Below are 16,895 nucleotides of genomic sequence, written 5' to 3' on the forward strand. Positions count from 1 at the left end.
GTGTTTAACAATCCTCTTCCTCCATAATAGTAGAAACTATCTCAGAACAAGGATTTCCAAGTCAGATAACAGCTTTTCCTGGCAATATATTTAAATAGGCATTGATTATAAATTCCTTTTAGGACACAGTTACCTGTTGAATAATTTAAGTACCCTCAAGCCAAACTCTGTTCTCTCTTTGCTTTTTCATGTGAAAATCTCTTAACTTCTTGCTCTGACTGCTTGACATGTTAAACCTCTACCTCTTCTTGCATCCTGTTGCTAGGACATTCTTTTATCTGGACTATAACATATATATATATATACAGAAGGAGCATGCCAGTTATATTTTATATTTGACTAGTAGTATTAGAGTACCTTCAATCATCATATTTTTAAGAAATAACTGACTGGGCTGCTTCTTGTAATGGCCACCACAAGAATGTGTGTAATCCACACATTCTTCAGCTTTTATTTTAAGCCAAACAAAGGTAATGGGAACCCTGAGCAGAAAATGCTGCCACTACAGCCGGGACAGTTTTAACCTGGAAGCTGTGTACTGATTTCACTCAAATAAATAGAAGAATATGTAATTTGGTGTTACTGTGCCAGAATCTACTTTCTTCATCACTAAACTCCAGTTGACAGGGCTGGTTTCAAACAGGAAGCTCTTAATGACTCACCTGCACTGCTTGCTCTTCAACACTACAATGAAGAATGGTTAACAAGGAATTTCTGACACCTGATGTACATGCTCAAGCCGATGTTAGCAATGTGCTGCTTTAGGCTACCGCATCTGCTGGAAATTTCGACACTGTGCTTGTTTTCTACTTGGAAATGCCAAATTAGGTGAAGTGACTGTTATAAAAGAGCATGAGACGTGTCAAAGAGACTTCAGTGGTGGCTGCTGCGCTGTTGTTTTGCAGACAAGACCAGGAGAATGACTCACAGCAACGGGAACATACTTCTACTTATTTTTTTTAACCAGCCTGACTCACGAGGTGAACTTGCCAATAAACTTCCACACCCTTGAAACTGGTCTCAGCTGACACAGAAGTGAAGAGGGGAGGGAAGCACAAGGCTCGTGACCCGTTCCACAGAGTACGTAACGTTTGTGTAAACTGGATCTCGCTGAGGGAGGAAATGTAGTCAGGACACACCGATTTGGGCCACCAAAATGGGCTTTTGAAATGAAAGACAGGGGTAAGTTTTTTAGGCGTGATCTAGGGGAGCGTTTGCATCCTCCAGCTCTGAACCCCCTCTTGAAATCCCTCATTCTGCTCAGGATTACAGGTTTTCAAGATTTCCCCCTTTTCCAGTGTTTCCCAGTGAACAACATGGGTAAGGTGACATTTTTGTGCATTACATATGAACCATTCACAGCTTGATCACGCACCTCTTCCTCCCTGGGGGGGTGAATTTAAGTCCTTTGCACTATTTTAATTATTTTAAAGAAAAAGCAGAGCAACTGAAGGTAAAAAATACCAAGTTCCTACACGCTACCTGGTACTTGGAGAAGATGGGGTTGAAGTTTTTTGCCCCAGTTCGCAGGACATGGGGCAGAACACCACAGGTGCCTTCCCTTTGCTCTTCATCCAAATCAATCAGCTCCTCTTCATCATCCTTCAGCAAAGAGATTCTCTGTCTCTACAGCAAGAATCCAGATACTTCCACATTTGAACTTGCCTTGCTGGAGGATATTGTGTCTTTTGAGACCTTATTGAAAACAAATTTTACTTGTGAAAGTACATTTTATTACCTCAAAGTGTTTGCATAAGAAGGCACTTCTGTTACAGCTGTGTTAAGAGCAGGAAGTTCAAGTTAAGACGACCCCACGGTCCTTAGATCATGGTGGGCATGACGCTGGTGAGGGTGATGTCCCCAGCGATGCAAAGCTTGGTCACCTCATTCAGCTTCTTCTCGCGGAAGTTGTACTGCAGCAAGTGAGCGTCGTTGACCGCTACCTTGAAGTGATCCACCTCGCAAAGGACCTGGAGCTGAAATATTCATTAAAAACCCCAAATCAGCCTCTCCCTTCTAGCGAGAAGGTTTAAGGAATGGGCTGGATCAGGCTGGCACTGGCTCAAGGTTGGCTGGGTCCAGCCTGGTGGCATGTGGACAAGGTGGTGCAGCAACCCGCAGCTGCAAAAACAGCCGTGGTGACCTTGGTCTCCCCCAAAGCCCCACTGTGTTCTTCCTCCTTTATGTTTTAGCCCGGAGTTTGTCTCCTCGTGACTAGGACGGTGTTTGCAAGAAGCGGGACTGGGTGATTCACACAGTGAGAGCTGCGTCCTCGCCAAATGGGAACCAGCTGCAGGGGGAAAAGCTCAGGAAGAGAGTGTGGCTGCGAATAGGGGGAGATGTGGCATAGGAACCTGCCCAAGAACTGCTGCAGGACAAGTGTTAAAAAATATATATTAAAAAGGAGGATTTAATAATAAATCACAGAACTGTTTTGGTTGGAAACAACCCTCAAGATCGGAGTCAAACTGTTAACCCAGCCCTGGCACTAACCCATGTCACTGAGAACCTCATTTATGTGTCTGTTCAACCCCTCCAGGGATGGTGACTCCAGCACTGCCCTGGGCAGCCTGTTCCAATGCCCCACAGCCCTTTGGGGAAGAAAGATCCAACAACCTAAACTGCCCCTGGAGCAACTTGAGGCTGTTTCCTATTTCTGTCACTTGCTACTTGGGAGAAGAGACCAACCCCCTCCATGCTCCAAGCTCCTTTCAGGCAGCTCAGAGATCAGGTCTCCCCTCAGCTCCTGTTCTCCAGCTGAACTCCCAGGTCCCTCAGCCGCTCCCATCACACTTGCGCTCCAGCTCCTCACCAGCTCTGTTCCCTTCTCTCCACTCGCTCCAGCACCTCAAGGCCTTTCTTGGTGTGAGGGGCCCAAAACTGACCCCAGGATTGGAGGTTTGGCCTCCCCAGTGCCCAGCACAGGGGGACAATCATTTCCCTTGTCCTGCTGGCCACACAGTGCTGACACAAGCCAGGATGCTGGTGGCCACCTGGGCACACGTATAAGCAGGTGCTGTAGAACCTGCTCTGCAACTGCCCCAAAACTGATCCTGTGCAGAAGCATCAAGGTCCTTCCAGTGCCTCTTGTTACACAGCCCTGTGCGGGATGCAGGTGCTGCTGGCACATTAAACCATTTTTGCTACCTTGAAGGGTTTTCCAGCTTCAAATGGAAACCTCGGAGCCGTCCTCTCCTCCTTTCCCCAGTTATTGTGGAACATGGAATTACAGACAATAACTTTCCTATTGTCTTCCTTGAAGCGGGGGTTGAAGTGGAAGGCGATGTCATTCCCTCTCTTGAAATCCACTGAAAACCTGCAAAGACAAGAACAGATTTGCTGCTTTTTCTGCACAAAGCCTGGGCTCTCTTACAGGGTTTGCCAAAAGCAGCAGCAAGAGGGCAGGAAAAACCCCAACACGCAGGCCCTGTTGGGCAATGACAGAGCATTTACACGTTTATTTCGTGGAATATTTGATTTTTACACTAAGCAGGTGTTATTCAGGAATGGAAAGCAAATTTCTCTGGTCCGTTCAGTGGCGCTCAACAGAAACCCCCCACCCTCGGTGCTGGACACCCCGGTACCTGTTTGGGTTGGGGTTGATGGTCCCTGTGATGGTGATGAGCAGCCGGGGGACGAGTCCTGCCTGCAGGGGCAGCTCGAAGGGGACTTTCTGGGGGGACAACATGGACTCAGCGTTAGTAAAAACACTCACATCCAAAGCCAAATGCTTGAGCATGAGCTGCGTAACCGTGTCACAACACAGCAGTGACCACCGATGCCACCACCCCCAAGGCACAGCCAAGTCCCATTGCACAGGAACCCTTATAATATTAATTATAAATTCACTGAACTTCTGATGAAATCCTGCCCGTGATGCACTTTAACTTCCTTTTTAATTTTAACATAGATCTCAGCAGCCCTTCTAAAGATAGGATCCACTTACAAATAAAAGCACCAGCATGAAGAAGCTGTCCACAACTAATAATTAGTTCTAGTCTTTAATTGCGGATGGGGATATAACACTCTCCAAAGCAAAACAAATTTTCAATGCCATGTTTGACGCCAGCTGCTGTATTACATTTGGAATTCAGTATTTTAAATCCCATGTATTTTTCGTTATGTTTTCTACTGACTGTAGGAATTTTAACGCATTTTATAATTGTCAATTTGAGTCATGCCACAAGCAGAGTTTAACAGCAGGTCTAGAGAACTAAGTGTCTGTGCTACTCTCAGAGAGGCCCTTGAGATATGGATGCATGGAGTAATTTGAAGTAGTTTAATTCCACGTTTAAGTCTTGCTTTCACTTATAAAGTTTACCAAATGCATCAGCAGGTCTATATGATTTAAAGCCTGTGTACATAGAATATGATGGAGCTGTTACCATGGGAGCCGGTCCCCCTTGTGGGGGCCCAAATCCGGGGGCGCTGAGCGGTTGTCCTGGGGCAGGATACGGCCCTGGTCCTGCTGGTCCTCCTGGGAATGCTCCAGGTGCTCCTGGATATGGTCCTGGCCCTCCTGGATATGGTCCCGGTGCTCCAGAATATGGTCCCAGTGGTGGGGTGGGGTACGTCCCCGGAGGGCCGGGGTACCCCGGGAACCCCCCGGGAGCCGGCGGCTGGTTCCCCCAGGAGGGCCAGCCCTGGGGTGGGGGCGCAGAGGGGTTGTTGTTGGTGGGCAAAGCGTCGGATAACTGGGGATAGAGAGAAAAGGGTGACGTTAATTGATCCTGGGGTCAGGCCGCGTCCTCCAACACCCAGTTTTTGTGCCAAGGGCAAGAGCTCAAGTGCTCCCCAGCATCGGGGGGGGTGAGTGCCTGCGCTGAGGTTTCCAGAAAACCAGAAGTGGTTTTGGGGAGCAATCTGGTCTGGGTGAATCATGCTACCTTTAGCAGCAGCGGGTTTGATCTCTAATCTATAACTCTGTTTTCCAAGCCCACACATTATGGTTTTCATGTTCACACAAAGCTTTGCCTCTCCCATGGATCCAGCTGCCTAAAACTAAGGCTGTTTTTCATAAGGGCATAAACCAGCTTTGGGGTCAGCTTCATTTTGGGGCTCAGCTCTCAGTCTCTCAGCACAGATAGATTGTGATGGATCAAGTGAACCCCAAATCTAGTCCTTTGCTCCCCATCCTCTTACCAGACCTCACCATCTCCATAAGGCGGGTGGTGAGAGCCTGGCCCAGGTTGGCCAGAGAGGTGGTGGATGAACCATCCCTGGAGACATCCCAGGCCAGGCTGGATGGGGCTCTGAGCAACCTGAGCTGGTGAAGATGTCCCTGCTCATGGCACGGGGGGCACTGGATGGGCTTGGAAGGTCCCTTCAACCCAAACTATACTGTGATTCTATGAGTTAGGCAGGTTTAACAAAGCTGCACTCCCTCCCCATATCAAGGCAATTAAACTATCAGCCCAATGTTGGGTTTTTATAAGGCAGCCATACTTACAGAGAAACCGTCTGACATTTTTCCTAAAACAAAAGAGACAAAAAGTGCTTAAATCATTTTTAACATACACATCTGAAAAAAACAAACAGATTTTTTTGGGGAAGAGTTACAGTTTGCAGCAGCAAGGGGCTGGAAATTAGCAAGTCCCCATCAGGCACCTGCAAGGCAGAGCTGGCAGCTCCAGCGCCACAGAACGAACCCTCCTCTGGTACCTGCAGGTGACATTGAGGGTCATGGGCACACGGGCAGCCCAAATGGCTCCGGGGCTGAATCCAGCACAAATCTGGGTGGATCCATCCTCTGGATGGAACTGGCCACTGCAGGTGTCAATGTCACACCATCAGTGACATTATATCGCTGCTGGCGTCAAACACAGAGGGGACACCGGAGCTTGGGTCAAGTTGCACCAGGGGAGGTTGAGGTTGGATCTGGGGAACAATTTCTTCCCCAAAGGGCTGTGGGGCATTGGAACAGGCTGCCCAGGGCAGTGCTGGAGTCACCATCCCTGGAGGGTTGGACAGATGAGGTTATCAGGACATGGGGCAGTGCCAGGGGTGGGTTAACGGGTGAACTCGATGATCTTGAGGGTCTCTTCCAACCAAAATGATTCTGTGATTCAATGGGGACCTGGTGCTGCTCTGCCCCAAGGGCTCTCAGCTCCCTCCAGCCTCTCAATGGATTTTCACTGGATTTGTGCTCTTTGCTCACAGCAAAGCACCACCCATGTTATCACAAACCACATGAGCATTCTCATCCTCTGAGAACCCCTGGTCAATGTGAAGTCTGGCATTTGATCTACCCCAAAAAACGCCCGTGCCAGCTCTGCTGCGCTCACAAGTCACAGTATCACAGTATCACAGTATGTTTGGGATTGGAAGGGACCTCAACAGATCATCTAGTCCAATCCCCCTGCTGGAGCAGGAACGCCCAAGTGAGGTTGCACAGGAACATGTCCAGGTGGGTCTTGAATGTCTCCAGAGAAGTCAGGAAGATTTAGTCCAGCAAGGACCTTTTTGAGGGGGTGACAGTGCGGGACTGTCTGTGCGGGACTCCAGGTGACACCCCTGCAGGTTCCCACCTCCCCATCCCCAAGGCATCATCTGGGAGAAGATCAGAAGATTTCAATCTAAAATAAAATCCCTGGGGGTGACCACAGCAGCAAACACGAGCAGCACGGGGGCTACAAAACCACGCCAGGGGACACACAACCACCCCATGACACACAGGCAGATGCTTTCAGCAGATATGGAAAGGCAAGCGCAGGGTGGCACCCATGGGTGGATGCCCCTTTTCTCCCCCAGACACCCCCGTTCACCCCGTGCTGGCCCGAGGGCACCGCGGGAGGGACACAAGTGCCACCAGCTGCCCCGGGCCAGCGGATAAAAGTTGCTTTACAGGTTCAATGAGTCCACACAGACACAAACCCGCCTGCGTGCGGGAATAAACAGCTCCAGCCCTGCGCTGGATTCCTGCTGTGAAAGGGACCATTCATAAGAGGGGAAAAAAAAAAGAGGGAGGCAGAAACGGGGAAAGAAGGAAAATTCCAAATTGGAAACAGAGAGGGAAGTTCTTTTTGAAAGAAACGTTCAGATGCACAAAGGCCACAGCAAATGTGGCTGCCCTGCCTTAGGAATAATCATAGAATCAGAGAATCACGGAATCGGCTGGGTTGGGAAAGACCTCAGAGATCATCGAGTCCAAGCCTTGGTCCAACTCCAGTCCGTTTACTAGATCATGGCACTAAGTGCCATGTCCAATCTCAGTTTAAAAACCTCCAGGGACAGCGAGTCCAGCACCTCCCTGGGCAGCCATTCCAATTCCTGACCACTCTCTCTGCACAGAATTGCTTTCTAATATCCAGCCTAAATTTCCCCTGGCAGAGTTTAAGCCCATGCCCTCTTGTCCTATTGCTGATGCCTAGGAGAAGAGCCCAATCCCCCCCTGGCTAGAACTGCCCTTCAGGTAGTTCTAGAGAGTGCTGAGCTCAGCTCTAAGCCTCCTCTTCTCCAGACTAAACAAGCCCAGCTCCCTCAGCCTCTCCCCATAGGGCTTGTGTTCAAATGAACCCCTCGAGTTTTACAGCCAAAAATTTACGCCTTTCCCTGCAAAACATTCACATTCCCAAGCCCACGTGATTTTCAAGCTGGTCTTTCAACCAGCACCCAGAAGCCCAGATTGTTTGAACAGCCCGTATCTCGCACAGATTTATTTGCCTTCTGGGGTGTTTTAAAGCCCTTGGGTTTGGCATTGCGGGTGACGCCGCGGGTGCGCACGCAGCTCCCGCAGCCGCCAGTGCCAGACCCAGCCCAGACCAATTTGCTGGAGCTGCCGGGACGCGGCCGATGGTTTGTGCTGCTCCTCCCATTCTCCTTGGGGAGACGCAATTCGCTCCCTTGCATGAATTTCTTATTGCTTTGGCCCCAGCGTGGTGGGAGCCTCATGTTCACCCACTCAGTGTGGACAACTCGATATTTGTAACAGAAACATTGAGAAAAACACCACCAAACGGTGCGATTCCAAAACCATTGGGGCTGCCAAACCTGACTTGCTTAATCCCTGATCTGACGCAGGATCAGCCGTGGGGAACATCCCGGGGCAGACACCGATGAAGCGCCCCGAGTGTTTCCTGTATTCACACAAATCGGAAAAACTTCTATTTGGGAAAGAAACAGAAGTTCTTCTCCCCCTGGTGCTATTTCCACAGTGATTTTCTGGGTGTGTTTCTGGGTGTCTCCAGCCTCCCACGCACCAACACTCACTCCCACACCCCCGCAGGGTTTTTGGGGCGTGGGCAGGGCTACCCCGATAACCTGTGCTTTGCAAACAGCCTTATAGCTCTTTCATATTCACCATCCCCCCGTTACCCCGCGCATCCCCTAAACCCAGCGAGTGCTTTCTGTGCATTTCACGCGTGTTCCACTCCCACTCTCACGCACAAAGCGCAGGGCAATATTTGCTTTATTCCCCTTGTCTCACTCGGCCCCCCACACGGGGAAACGTGCTGAACCGCCGCACGGGTACAACCCCCCCCAATAACCCCTTCTCCACTATGCAACACCCGCATTAACCCCACAGCTGCTCCCACTCGGGACTCCCCGTGGGTGGGGCACCCACTCACCTGCGGTGCCGTCTCTCCGGGACTGGGATCCTGCGGTGACTGGGCGGCCTGGACAAGGCAGAGGGGACCCCGCCCGCTCGGGGCGGGGACAGGGCGGGGACCGCGGGGCCGCACCGGGACCTGCCGCCCACGCACCCCGGGGCTGCGCTCCCGCCCGGCTCTGGAAAGGCGGACCGCGAGAATTAGGGTTTTGCTGCGGGTTAAAGGTGAATCGTCTCCTGTTTGATCAGCGCGCTGCCCGGATCAAAGGATGGAAGAGAAAAAAGGGTGTTTTCCTGTGGAAATTCCCATCTGCTGCGCGGTGCTGCTGGAAGAGAAAAGAGGAGAAAAGAAGCGGAGAGGAGAAGGGGAAAAAGCAGAAGAGGAGAAGAAGAGGAGAAGAAGAGGAAGAGAAAAGGAAGAGGAAGAGGAAAGGAAGAGGGAGAGGAAGAGGGAGAGGGAGAGGAGAGGAGGAGAAGGAGAGAGAAGAGGAGAGGAGAGAAGAGAAGAAGGAAGAAGAGAGAGAAGAGACAGAATAAAAAAGAGCAGAGAAAATAAGAACAAAAATAATAAAAAATAGAAGACAGAACACCATTTTTTTTTCCCCAAAAAATAAGGCCTACCCTGAAAATAAGCCCTAGCATGATTTTTGAGGATTTTTGAGGATGCTCAAAATACAAGCCCTACTTCAATACTAAACACTAGTTGCAATTCGTTTAAAAAGTCAATTTAAATAGTATCCAGGCAGCTATACATGTAAAAAAGTAAAATTAATTTGCAATAGAATCACAGAGTGTTTGGGGTTGAAGGATCCTCTGGAGATCCCCCAGTCCGACCCCCCTGCTCACGCAGGGTCACAGAGCAGATCACACAGGTGGGTCCAGGGGGTTTGAATGTCTCAGAGAAGGAGACTCCACACCCGCTCTGGGCAGCCTGGGCCAGGCTCTGGCACCTCCCAGCAAACAAGTTTCTGCTCATGTTCACATGGACCCTCCTGTGATTCAGTCTGTGCCCGTTGCCCCTCACGCTGGCGCTGGGCACCACTGAACAGAGTCTGGTCCATCACCGCAGTAAATACGGCAATATCTTCTGGCATGTTTTAGGGCAAAAGGACCTGGAGAGGGTTTAAGTCAGTAACACTGAAGGATCCCAACTGCTCTGGCAAGAGATATGTTTCTTAGAAACCTGTATTGCTATTTTCAAGATTTCACTCTAAAGCTCCAAACATATACTGAAATGGTTTGCGTGCTTACATTTTCCACTTCTACACCATCAGCTTTGTGGGTTCCAGCCGTGCAACACACACCCGGTGATAAAAAAATCACAGAATCCCAGAATGTCAGGGGTTGGAAAGGACCTGCAAAGCTCATCCAGTGCAATCCCCCCATGGAGCAGGAACACCCAGATGAGGTTACACAGGAAGGTGTCCAGGCGAGTTGGAATGTCTGCAGAGAAGGAGACTCCACAACCCCCCTGGGCAGCCTGGGCCAGGCTCTGACACCCTCACCAGGAAGAAGTTTCTTCTCATATTTAAGTGGAACCTTTTGTGTTCCAGTTTGTACCCATTGCCCCTTGTCCTCCTGTTGGTTGTCACCGAGAAGAGCCTGGCTCCATCCTCCTGACACTCACCCTTTATGTATTTATAAACATAAATGAGGTCACCCCTCAGTCTCCTCTTGTCCAGCTCCAGAGCCCCAGCTCCCTCAGCCTTTCCTCACACGGGAGATGCTCCACTCCCTTCATCATCTTGGTGGCTGCGCTGGACTCTCTCCAGCAGTTCCCTGTCCTGCTGGAACTGAGGGGCAAAATTTAACCAATTATTTGACCAAAAGGAAAAACCCAAATCAACATCTGAGCTAATTCCTTCACTTAAATACACCAAACAGCAGCGAGGCTGATGACCGAACATCTGCATTTCATTTCACTCCACATCTCCTGAGCCACCACCCCGTGACTCGCGCGGTCGGATGACTGGGGGTGACTCTCATTTCCAAGCTTTGCCTCTCGGGATGGAAATAAAAGAGCAGACGGGTTTATTGCCAGAGCACTGAGGCGATGCATGGAGACACCAGCTCGGTTGGAGACGTAAGTCCCGGCGATCGCATCTCCAGCTTGCAGGGTTGCGACTCCTCCTGATGCATGGCCTTGCAACGCGGAGCTGGCAGCGCTTTAAATTGCACAAAAAGCCAGTCATGTCTCAAAAACAGGGATATATTTGTTGATTTATTAATTGAAGCACTAGTACACATCCAGTTTGCTTTAGAGACTTGATGTAAAATGCAACCTCACTTGGTACCACACAAAATTTTGTGCTGGGCTGAAGTAACTTTTCCATGAGTTAATTTTCTTGTTGATAGTTGGTGTGGCCCTTTGTTTTGAATGCAGAACAATAAAGCAGCAGCTTGGGGTAGAGTTAATGTTTTCTTCCAGTAACTCTCCAGCATTTAGGACTTGGCATGACGGAATGTAAGAACTCATAATGTTGGTATTTGTTGATAGGGAAACCGAGGTCGGACCTCGGTTTCTCGTGTTTTGCAAGGAAGGAGGTGTGTGGTGTGGGGAGGAGCAGATCCAGGGCAGCTCTCTCAAGTTGATCAATAGAAATATTCTATACCATGGACATCACATTCCATATTGCTGGGAACATCCCTCTTTCCTCAATGGCCTGAGGGGGTCCTGCTCCTGTTCCTGCTCTAGTGGGTATTTGTTTTGTATCATTTTTCTTCTACTATTATTCCATTAAGTCTGTTTCTATTTCAACTCACGAGTCTTCCTCCCTCTTTCCCTTCAGAGAAGGAAAGCTGAGTGAGGAACTGTTTTGCTGTTTAGCTGCCAGCCCAGCTCTAAACGGCACCAAATTTAAAGCCCTAAATTGCAAACCCAAGGGATGGGAGAGGCGGGGGATCCCGGCAGATCACACATTCCTTAGGGCTGTACACTCTGAAGTGCCCACTTCCCCTAAGCATGATTTACTTTCCCCATTTTAAAATGCCCAGAGTTTATCTGACAACGTGCAAGAGCCAAGTGATATTTAATGGCAGATCAGCAATAAGGCAGAGACGAACTAATTATTGTAGAATCACAGAATGGTTTGGGTTGAAGGGACCTTCCAAGCTCATCTAGTTCAACCCCCTGCCATGAGCAGGGACATCTTCAGCAGCTCAGGTTGCTCAGAGCCCCGTCCAGCCTGGCCTGGGGTGTCTCCAGGGATGGTTCAGCCACCACCTCTCTGGCCAACCTGGGCCAGGCTCTCACCACCCTCAGGGCCAACAATTCCTTCCTCATGTCCAGCCTGAATCTCCCTCCTTTAGTTTAAACCCATCACCCCTTGTCTTATCACAACAGGCCCTGCTAAGAACTCTGTCCCCATCTTTCTTGTTGTCCCCTTTTAAGTCCAGAAAGGCCACAATAAGGTCTCCCTGGAGCTTCTGTTCTCCAGCTGAACACCCCAACTCTCAGCCTGTCGAAGGGCTCACACAGCCAGCCTGGCCCTGGGGCTTTTTGGCTCCAGCTGTCCCGGACACGGCTTTGCCATGGGAAAGATGCTATTTCTAAGGAGAGTGAAAGCCCCGTGTGATCCCACACTGAATGTACAGGGTTGGAAGGAAAACATGAGGGTCAAAGGCAGGACAGTTCAGCCCGGTGCAGCAGAAAGGCAGCTGCAACATCTCTCTACCTCAAACCAAAGGCTCTCAACCTGCCCAAACATTCTTAGATTTTCTAGCAATCTCTGTCACATTGAGAGGGGCCCACTTGACTCAACGTTGTTTTTAAACTAATAGAAATCAAACTATGACCCAGCAAACAAAGCAGATGCAGCCGGCCCCAAGATCATGTAATAATGGCACTTAGCGTGATATTTAATAGTATAGTGGAATCCATCTGAGTCTTCAGGTCAATAGGAGCCTCTCTTAGATCCCAGATATCCCTAGAGTTGGAGCAACAAAATACTTTGGACAAACCATCCTAGTAAGGCCTTTTCACATAACCATGTAAGTACATCACTTTAAGTCTAATAAATATATTGTCTCTCATTTTCCCCACTGTTGTCATTTGCAAGATGAATCACTTTCTCCATTATTTTAGAGTATTCCCTCTCTTGATTTACTTCTCTTACTGGCTCAACCACTTTGAAGTGTATACTCTAAAATATCTTTATTACAGCAGCAATAAACAGCTTCTACGTAGCCCAGGAAACCAGAAGAGATAAAAAAGGGAAGAGCTTTTAAATTGCCCTGGCAGGTTAGCAGACTTTCCTTCTTTGCTGCACTGCCTTTGACACTTGATTTTTGCAGAGCACAGAAATGAATTCTCTTATGAAACTTTATACACTAAATGGCTCAGGTTTAAATCTCATGTGCAACGTGTTTGTCTTTGTCCTGCAGAGGTCAGACCAACACAGTTTAATACAAGTCTGTGCAAAGACATGAGTTATAACATCTCCCAAACAGCATCGGAAGTCACTAAAATGTTTGCTTTTTTTTGAATCAAGTTCAATGCTAAAAATCATCAGTACCAGACACAGCCTCCTCCGCCCAGGGGACCAGCACCAGTGCCCTCTGCTGCTGCTGGATGATGTGCCACCAGCGCAGAGGGACCACATCAGCCTTTGCTTCTACATGAACCATCTCATTTTTCCAGCATCTGAGTTTAATTTGCCCCACTCAGGGCGGTTTTGTCTCAGTGTCACTCCACAAACACACTCTGTTTTAGCCATAACTTACTCAGACAGTCCGTACATCCCAACAGGAGATGAGGAGATGGCAGCGGCAGCTTCAACCCGTTGATGTGATGGATCACCCCCACGTTCCAGGTTACACGGTGTTCCTCACTTCCCGAGCAGGAAAATCATCAAGGTCGAAATGGAAAAATTCAAGCATCAAGCGGACACTGCAAAGACTTTGAAGTGTCTGTATTAAGACGCTTTCAAGATTATCAGCTCTGATGCTGTCTCCCCAAGGAGCGCAAAGTCCAGCTTTATGCAGCCCAACACATACCCTGTTTCCCTCAAAATAAGACCTACTGAAAATAAGCCCTAGCATGATTTTTCAGGATGCTCGAAATATAAGCCCTACTCCAAAAATAAGCCCTAGTTGCTGTTCCTAAAAAAAAAGGTCAATTTCAATAGTGTCTGGGCAGCTATACATGTGAAAAAGTAAAATCAATTGGCAATAGAATGCAGCAGGACAATGTGAGAGAATGTGATGACATGACTATATTTGAATAAATGTTGATTTTTTTATTTTTCAAGAATAAATGTAGATTGTTGTTCACGAAAAAATAAGACATCCCCTGAAAATAAGCCCTAACGCATCTTTTGGAACAAAAATTCATATAATACCCTGTCTTATTTTCTGCAATTCTAGTGGGAAGCACTATCAGGAGGTCCCTAATCCCAGCTCCAGGGTCAGCCCAGGCTGCTCAGGGCTTTATCCAGGCTGGGCTTTAAAACCTCCAAGGATGGAGATTTCACAGCCTCTTTGGGTAACTCGCTCCAATGCTTGACGGTCTTAACAGTGGAAAAGCTTCTCCTTATTGCTGGTCTCACATCACCATCCAATTTTGGAGAAACACAGGCTGGTGTTGGCTTTTGAATGGGCACTAGCAGACACTTTTCCTCTTTAAACCTAAACTGTAAATAATTACCCCCATTTTATACCAATGCCAACTCCAGCCTAAAGGTCACTTGGAAACAGCTGGTTATAGGATAAAGCACAGCAGGGTCCCCAAATTTGACCCAAACTCTGCCCACAAACCAATCTTTAATAATTTAAATATCTCATCCTCCCCAGGATCCCCCTCTAGCTCAGAGAGATAATTTCTGCTACTGAGCATGAAATTAAAGCTCCTCTTCTGGACGAGCTTCCTCCCACTGACAAAGAGCCCAACACCAGCACCTCCTCACCGAGGCTGCAGCCCCATTTACACTATTTGATGTCTGTGGGATGTACTGGGATTGTATCAGAAGCAACTGGTTTGAAGATAACGGGGTGGTGGCCGAGGGAGGAGATAAGTTATATATTAAGCCATCACTACTGCCAGGTGAAACAAATGATGGCACAGCTTGATGCAAGAGCTGAAGGGTGACATGTTCCAAGAATTCCCTCCCCGAATCACACCAATCTGTGAGAGCAGGTAAGATCTCGTGCAGACAGGAGAACGAGGAGCTGAAATGAAACCCAAAGGCGTGTGCTGGGTGACTGCAGCACGAACCTTCCCTGGGAGAGCTGGAGAGAGGATGGAACCAAGCATTGCTGGGTTATCTCTCCATCTCTCATGTAACAGGGAGGGTGCCCTTTGGAAAGTGATACTACAGAACGGAAGGGCTTGAATTATACTATTACATTGATAATCCCTTTTCACTTATCTAGGTGTAACTTTAGTGTAACTCATAATGTGCTACACAGGGGGTACAAAGTCCCTGTTCTTCCATTTTCAACTCAATCAGCAGATCTCTGAAGCTAAATTACCCACTTTGACCAGCACAGCCTTGCTGCACCCAGTGTGGAACGGCCCATTTCCCTCATACCCGAAAGATTCTGCGGGTGAGAGTGAGCTGCTGGTGTCAGCTTAGCAGGTGTGTGCAGGCACCTTGCGACATCAACTCAAATTCCACTGAATTGTAAGGACAGAGGAAAAGTTGTAGTTGATCCTCCCTCTACAACCACCTTGATCCAAGATGAAGTACACGAAGGTCACATCTACTACTCATTCTCCCTCCTCAGACCGTGAAAGAATATCTATGAAAGGTTTTGTCCTTACTTAGATGCCCAAGGGCTCTTACTACACAGACTAAAGCCAATCTTAACACTACATCCCACCCCATGGACAGCGGGGAGGTACTTTTGAACCAGCTGGTCAGTGAATCAATGCCTGTGCACAGAAATGGGTCTGAACTTGTCTGGAAGAGTTCAGGCATCTCCTTCACAGTCACAGAATCACAGGGTGGTTGGGGCTGAAGGGACCTCTGGAGATCCCCCAGTCCAACGCCCCTACTCACGCAGGGTCACAGAGCACATCACACAGGTGGGTCCAGGGGGTTTGAATGTCTCAGAGCAGGAGACTCCACACCCGCTCTGGGCAGCCTGGGCCAGGCTCTGGCACCTCCCAGCAAACAAGTTTCTCCTCATGTTCAGGTGGACCCTCCTGTGTTTCAGTCTGTGCCTGTTGCCCCTCACCCTGGTGTTGGGCACCACTGAAAAGAGTCTGGTCCATCCTCTGACACCCACCCTGAGATATTGATCCCATTGATCAGATCCCTCTCAGCTTCTCTTCTCCAGCTGAGCAGCCCCAGCTCTCTCAGTGTCTCCTCATCACAAAGATGCTCCAGACCCCTCAGCATCTTTGTGTCCCTCCCATGGACTCTCCCCAATAACTCCTTGTCCTTTTGCCAGCAACTGCAGACCAGAACTGCCGCATCCCACACCATCTAACCATGCACGTACTCTCCGCTTCACAAGGCCCCAGAATAGTTTTTCAAAACTAACCACTCCCCTCAGAATTCTATGGGGAAGTACCACTTGTCAGATGCCCTCCCCCCAAAAAATTCAATTTAAGCTTTTTTGGGTCTCCAGGGCAGCCAACAATTAACATAATTGGGTCATGTCATCTCTACCAACGCAAAAGAGCTGCAAGAGAGAATTCACAAGAGGAATGCCAGGCAGTGGGCAACCCCAGAGCTGAACACTGTGAAAATAAATGCCCATGCATTGGATTGTTCTGCTAACAGGTGTAAGGGTTACATTTGGTGCACAGTCTAAGCCTTAAAGTGGATAAATATTTCTGTTTCCGCTCTTTACTGCTGCTGTTTTTATCTTCCATGAAAGGGCGAAGGTGGGGACAAAGGCAGAAGCTCTGACCAGCTCAGCGTGAACCATTCTGAAAGCCACAGATCCAAAGAACGTAAACGCAGCGATGAGAGATGCTCAAATTCTGTAGTTCACACCACTGTCAAGCCCCTGAGTTCCTCAAACATTACCCACCCTATCGCAAACTCCTGATAAACCCATAAAAACACTGGTGTGCGGGTCACTTACCGCATCCACACGTGTCAATCTAGTGCAGGATTTGTTCAGAGCCAGGAAAACACCCACCACGCTCTTCACAGCTAAAACATTAAGTCCCATTCCTCCTCTAGAACCAACAAGACGAGCTTTTGTTGTCTCTTAATGAACAAGGTGGTTTGTGAACAGGCAACACCTGAGGCTGACGTGCTACAAACAGCAATGGTCACATCTGCACCTGATGTGCCTCATGCACAGGCTGCAAAGAGTCACAAAAGGAAGAGGAAAAACACAGAAGTCAAGTAATTCTGATTTTATATTCAGTCGTTGCAAATCAAGGACGTCC

At 48.7% G+C, this 16,895-nt stretch overlaps 1 protein-coding gene across 2 annotated transcripts; it reads right to left on the bottom strand.

Moving 5' to 3' along the window:
- Positions 1–1,725: 1,725 nt before the first annotated feature.
- On the bottom strand, positions 1,726–16,800 carry LGALS3 (galectin 3). Of its 2 annotated transcripts, XM_080345161.1 has the most exons (8): positions 16,583–16,800; positions 13,271–13,445; positions 8,568–8,874; positions 5,450–5,472; positions 4,386–4,694; positions 3,585–3,673; positions 3,148–3,316; positions 1,726–1,976 (listed from the first exon to the last, which is right to left on the bottom strand). In XM_080345161.1, exons 4-8 carry the CDS (start codon positions 5,465–5,467, stop codon positions 1,821–1,823), a joined length of 741 nt encoding a protein of 246 aa, XP_080201287.1. In that variant the 5' UTR covers positions 5,468–5,472; positions 8,568–8,874; positions 13,271–13,445; positions 16,583–16,800; the 3' UTR covers positions 1,726–1,820. The 2 variants fall into 2 exon arrangements, with proteins under 2 accessions (XP_080201287.1, XP_080201288.1); XM_080345162.1 differs by lacking the exons at positions 13,271–13,445; positions 16,583–16,800 and adding an exon at positions 9,800–9,852.
- Positions 16,801–16,895: the final 95 nt, after the last annotated feature.

The sequence above is a fragment of the Nesoenas mayeri genome (assembly GCF_963082525.1).
Source record: "Nesoenas mayeri genome assembly, chromosome: 5".
Taxonomy (NCBI): Eukaryota; Metazoa; Chordata; class Aves; order Columbiformes; family Columbidae; genus Nesoenas; species Nesoenas mayeri.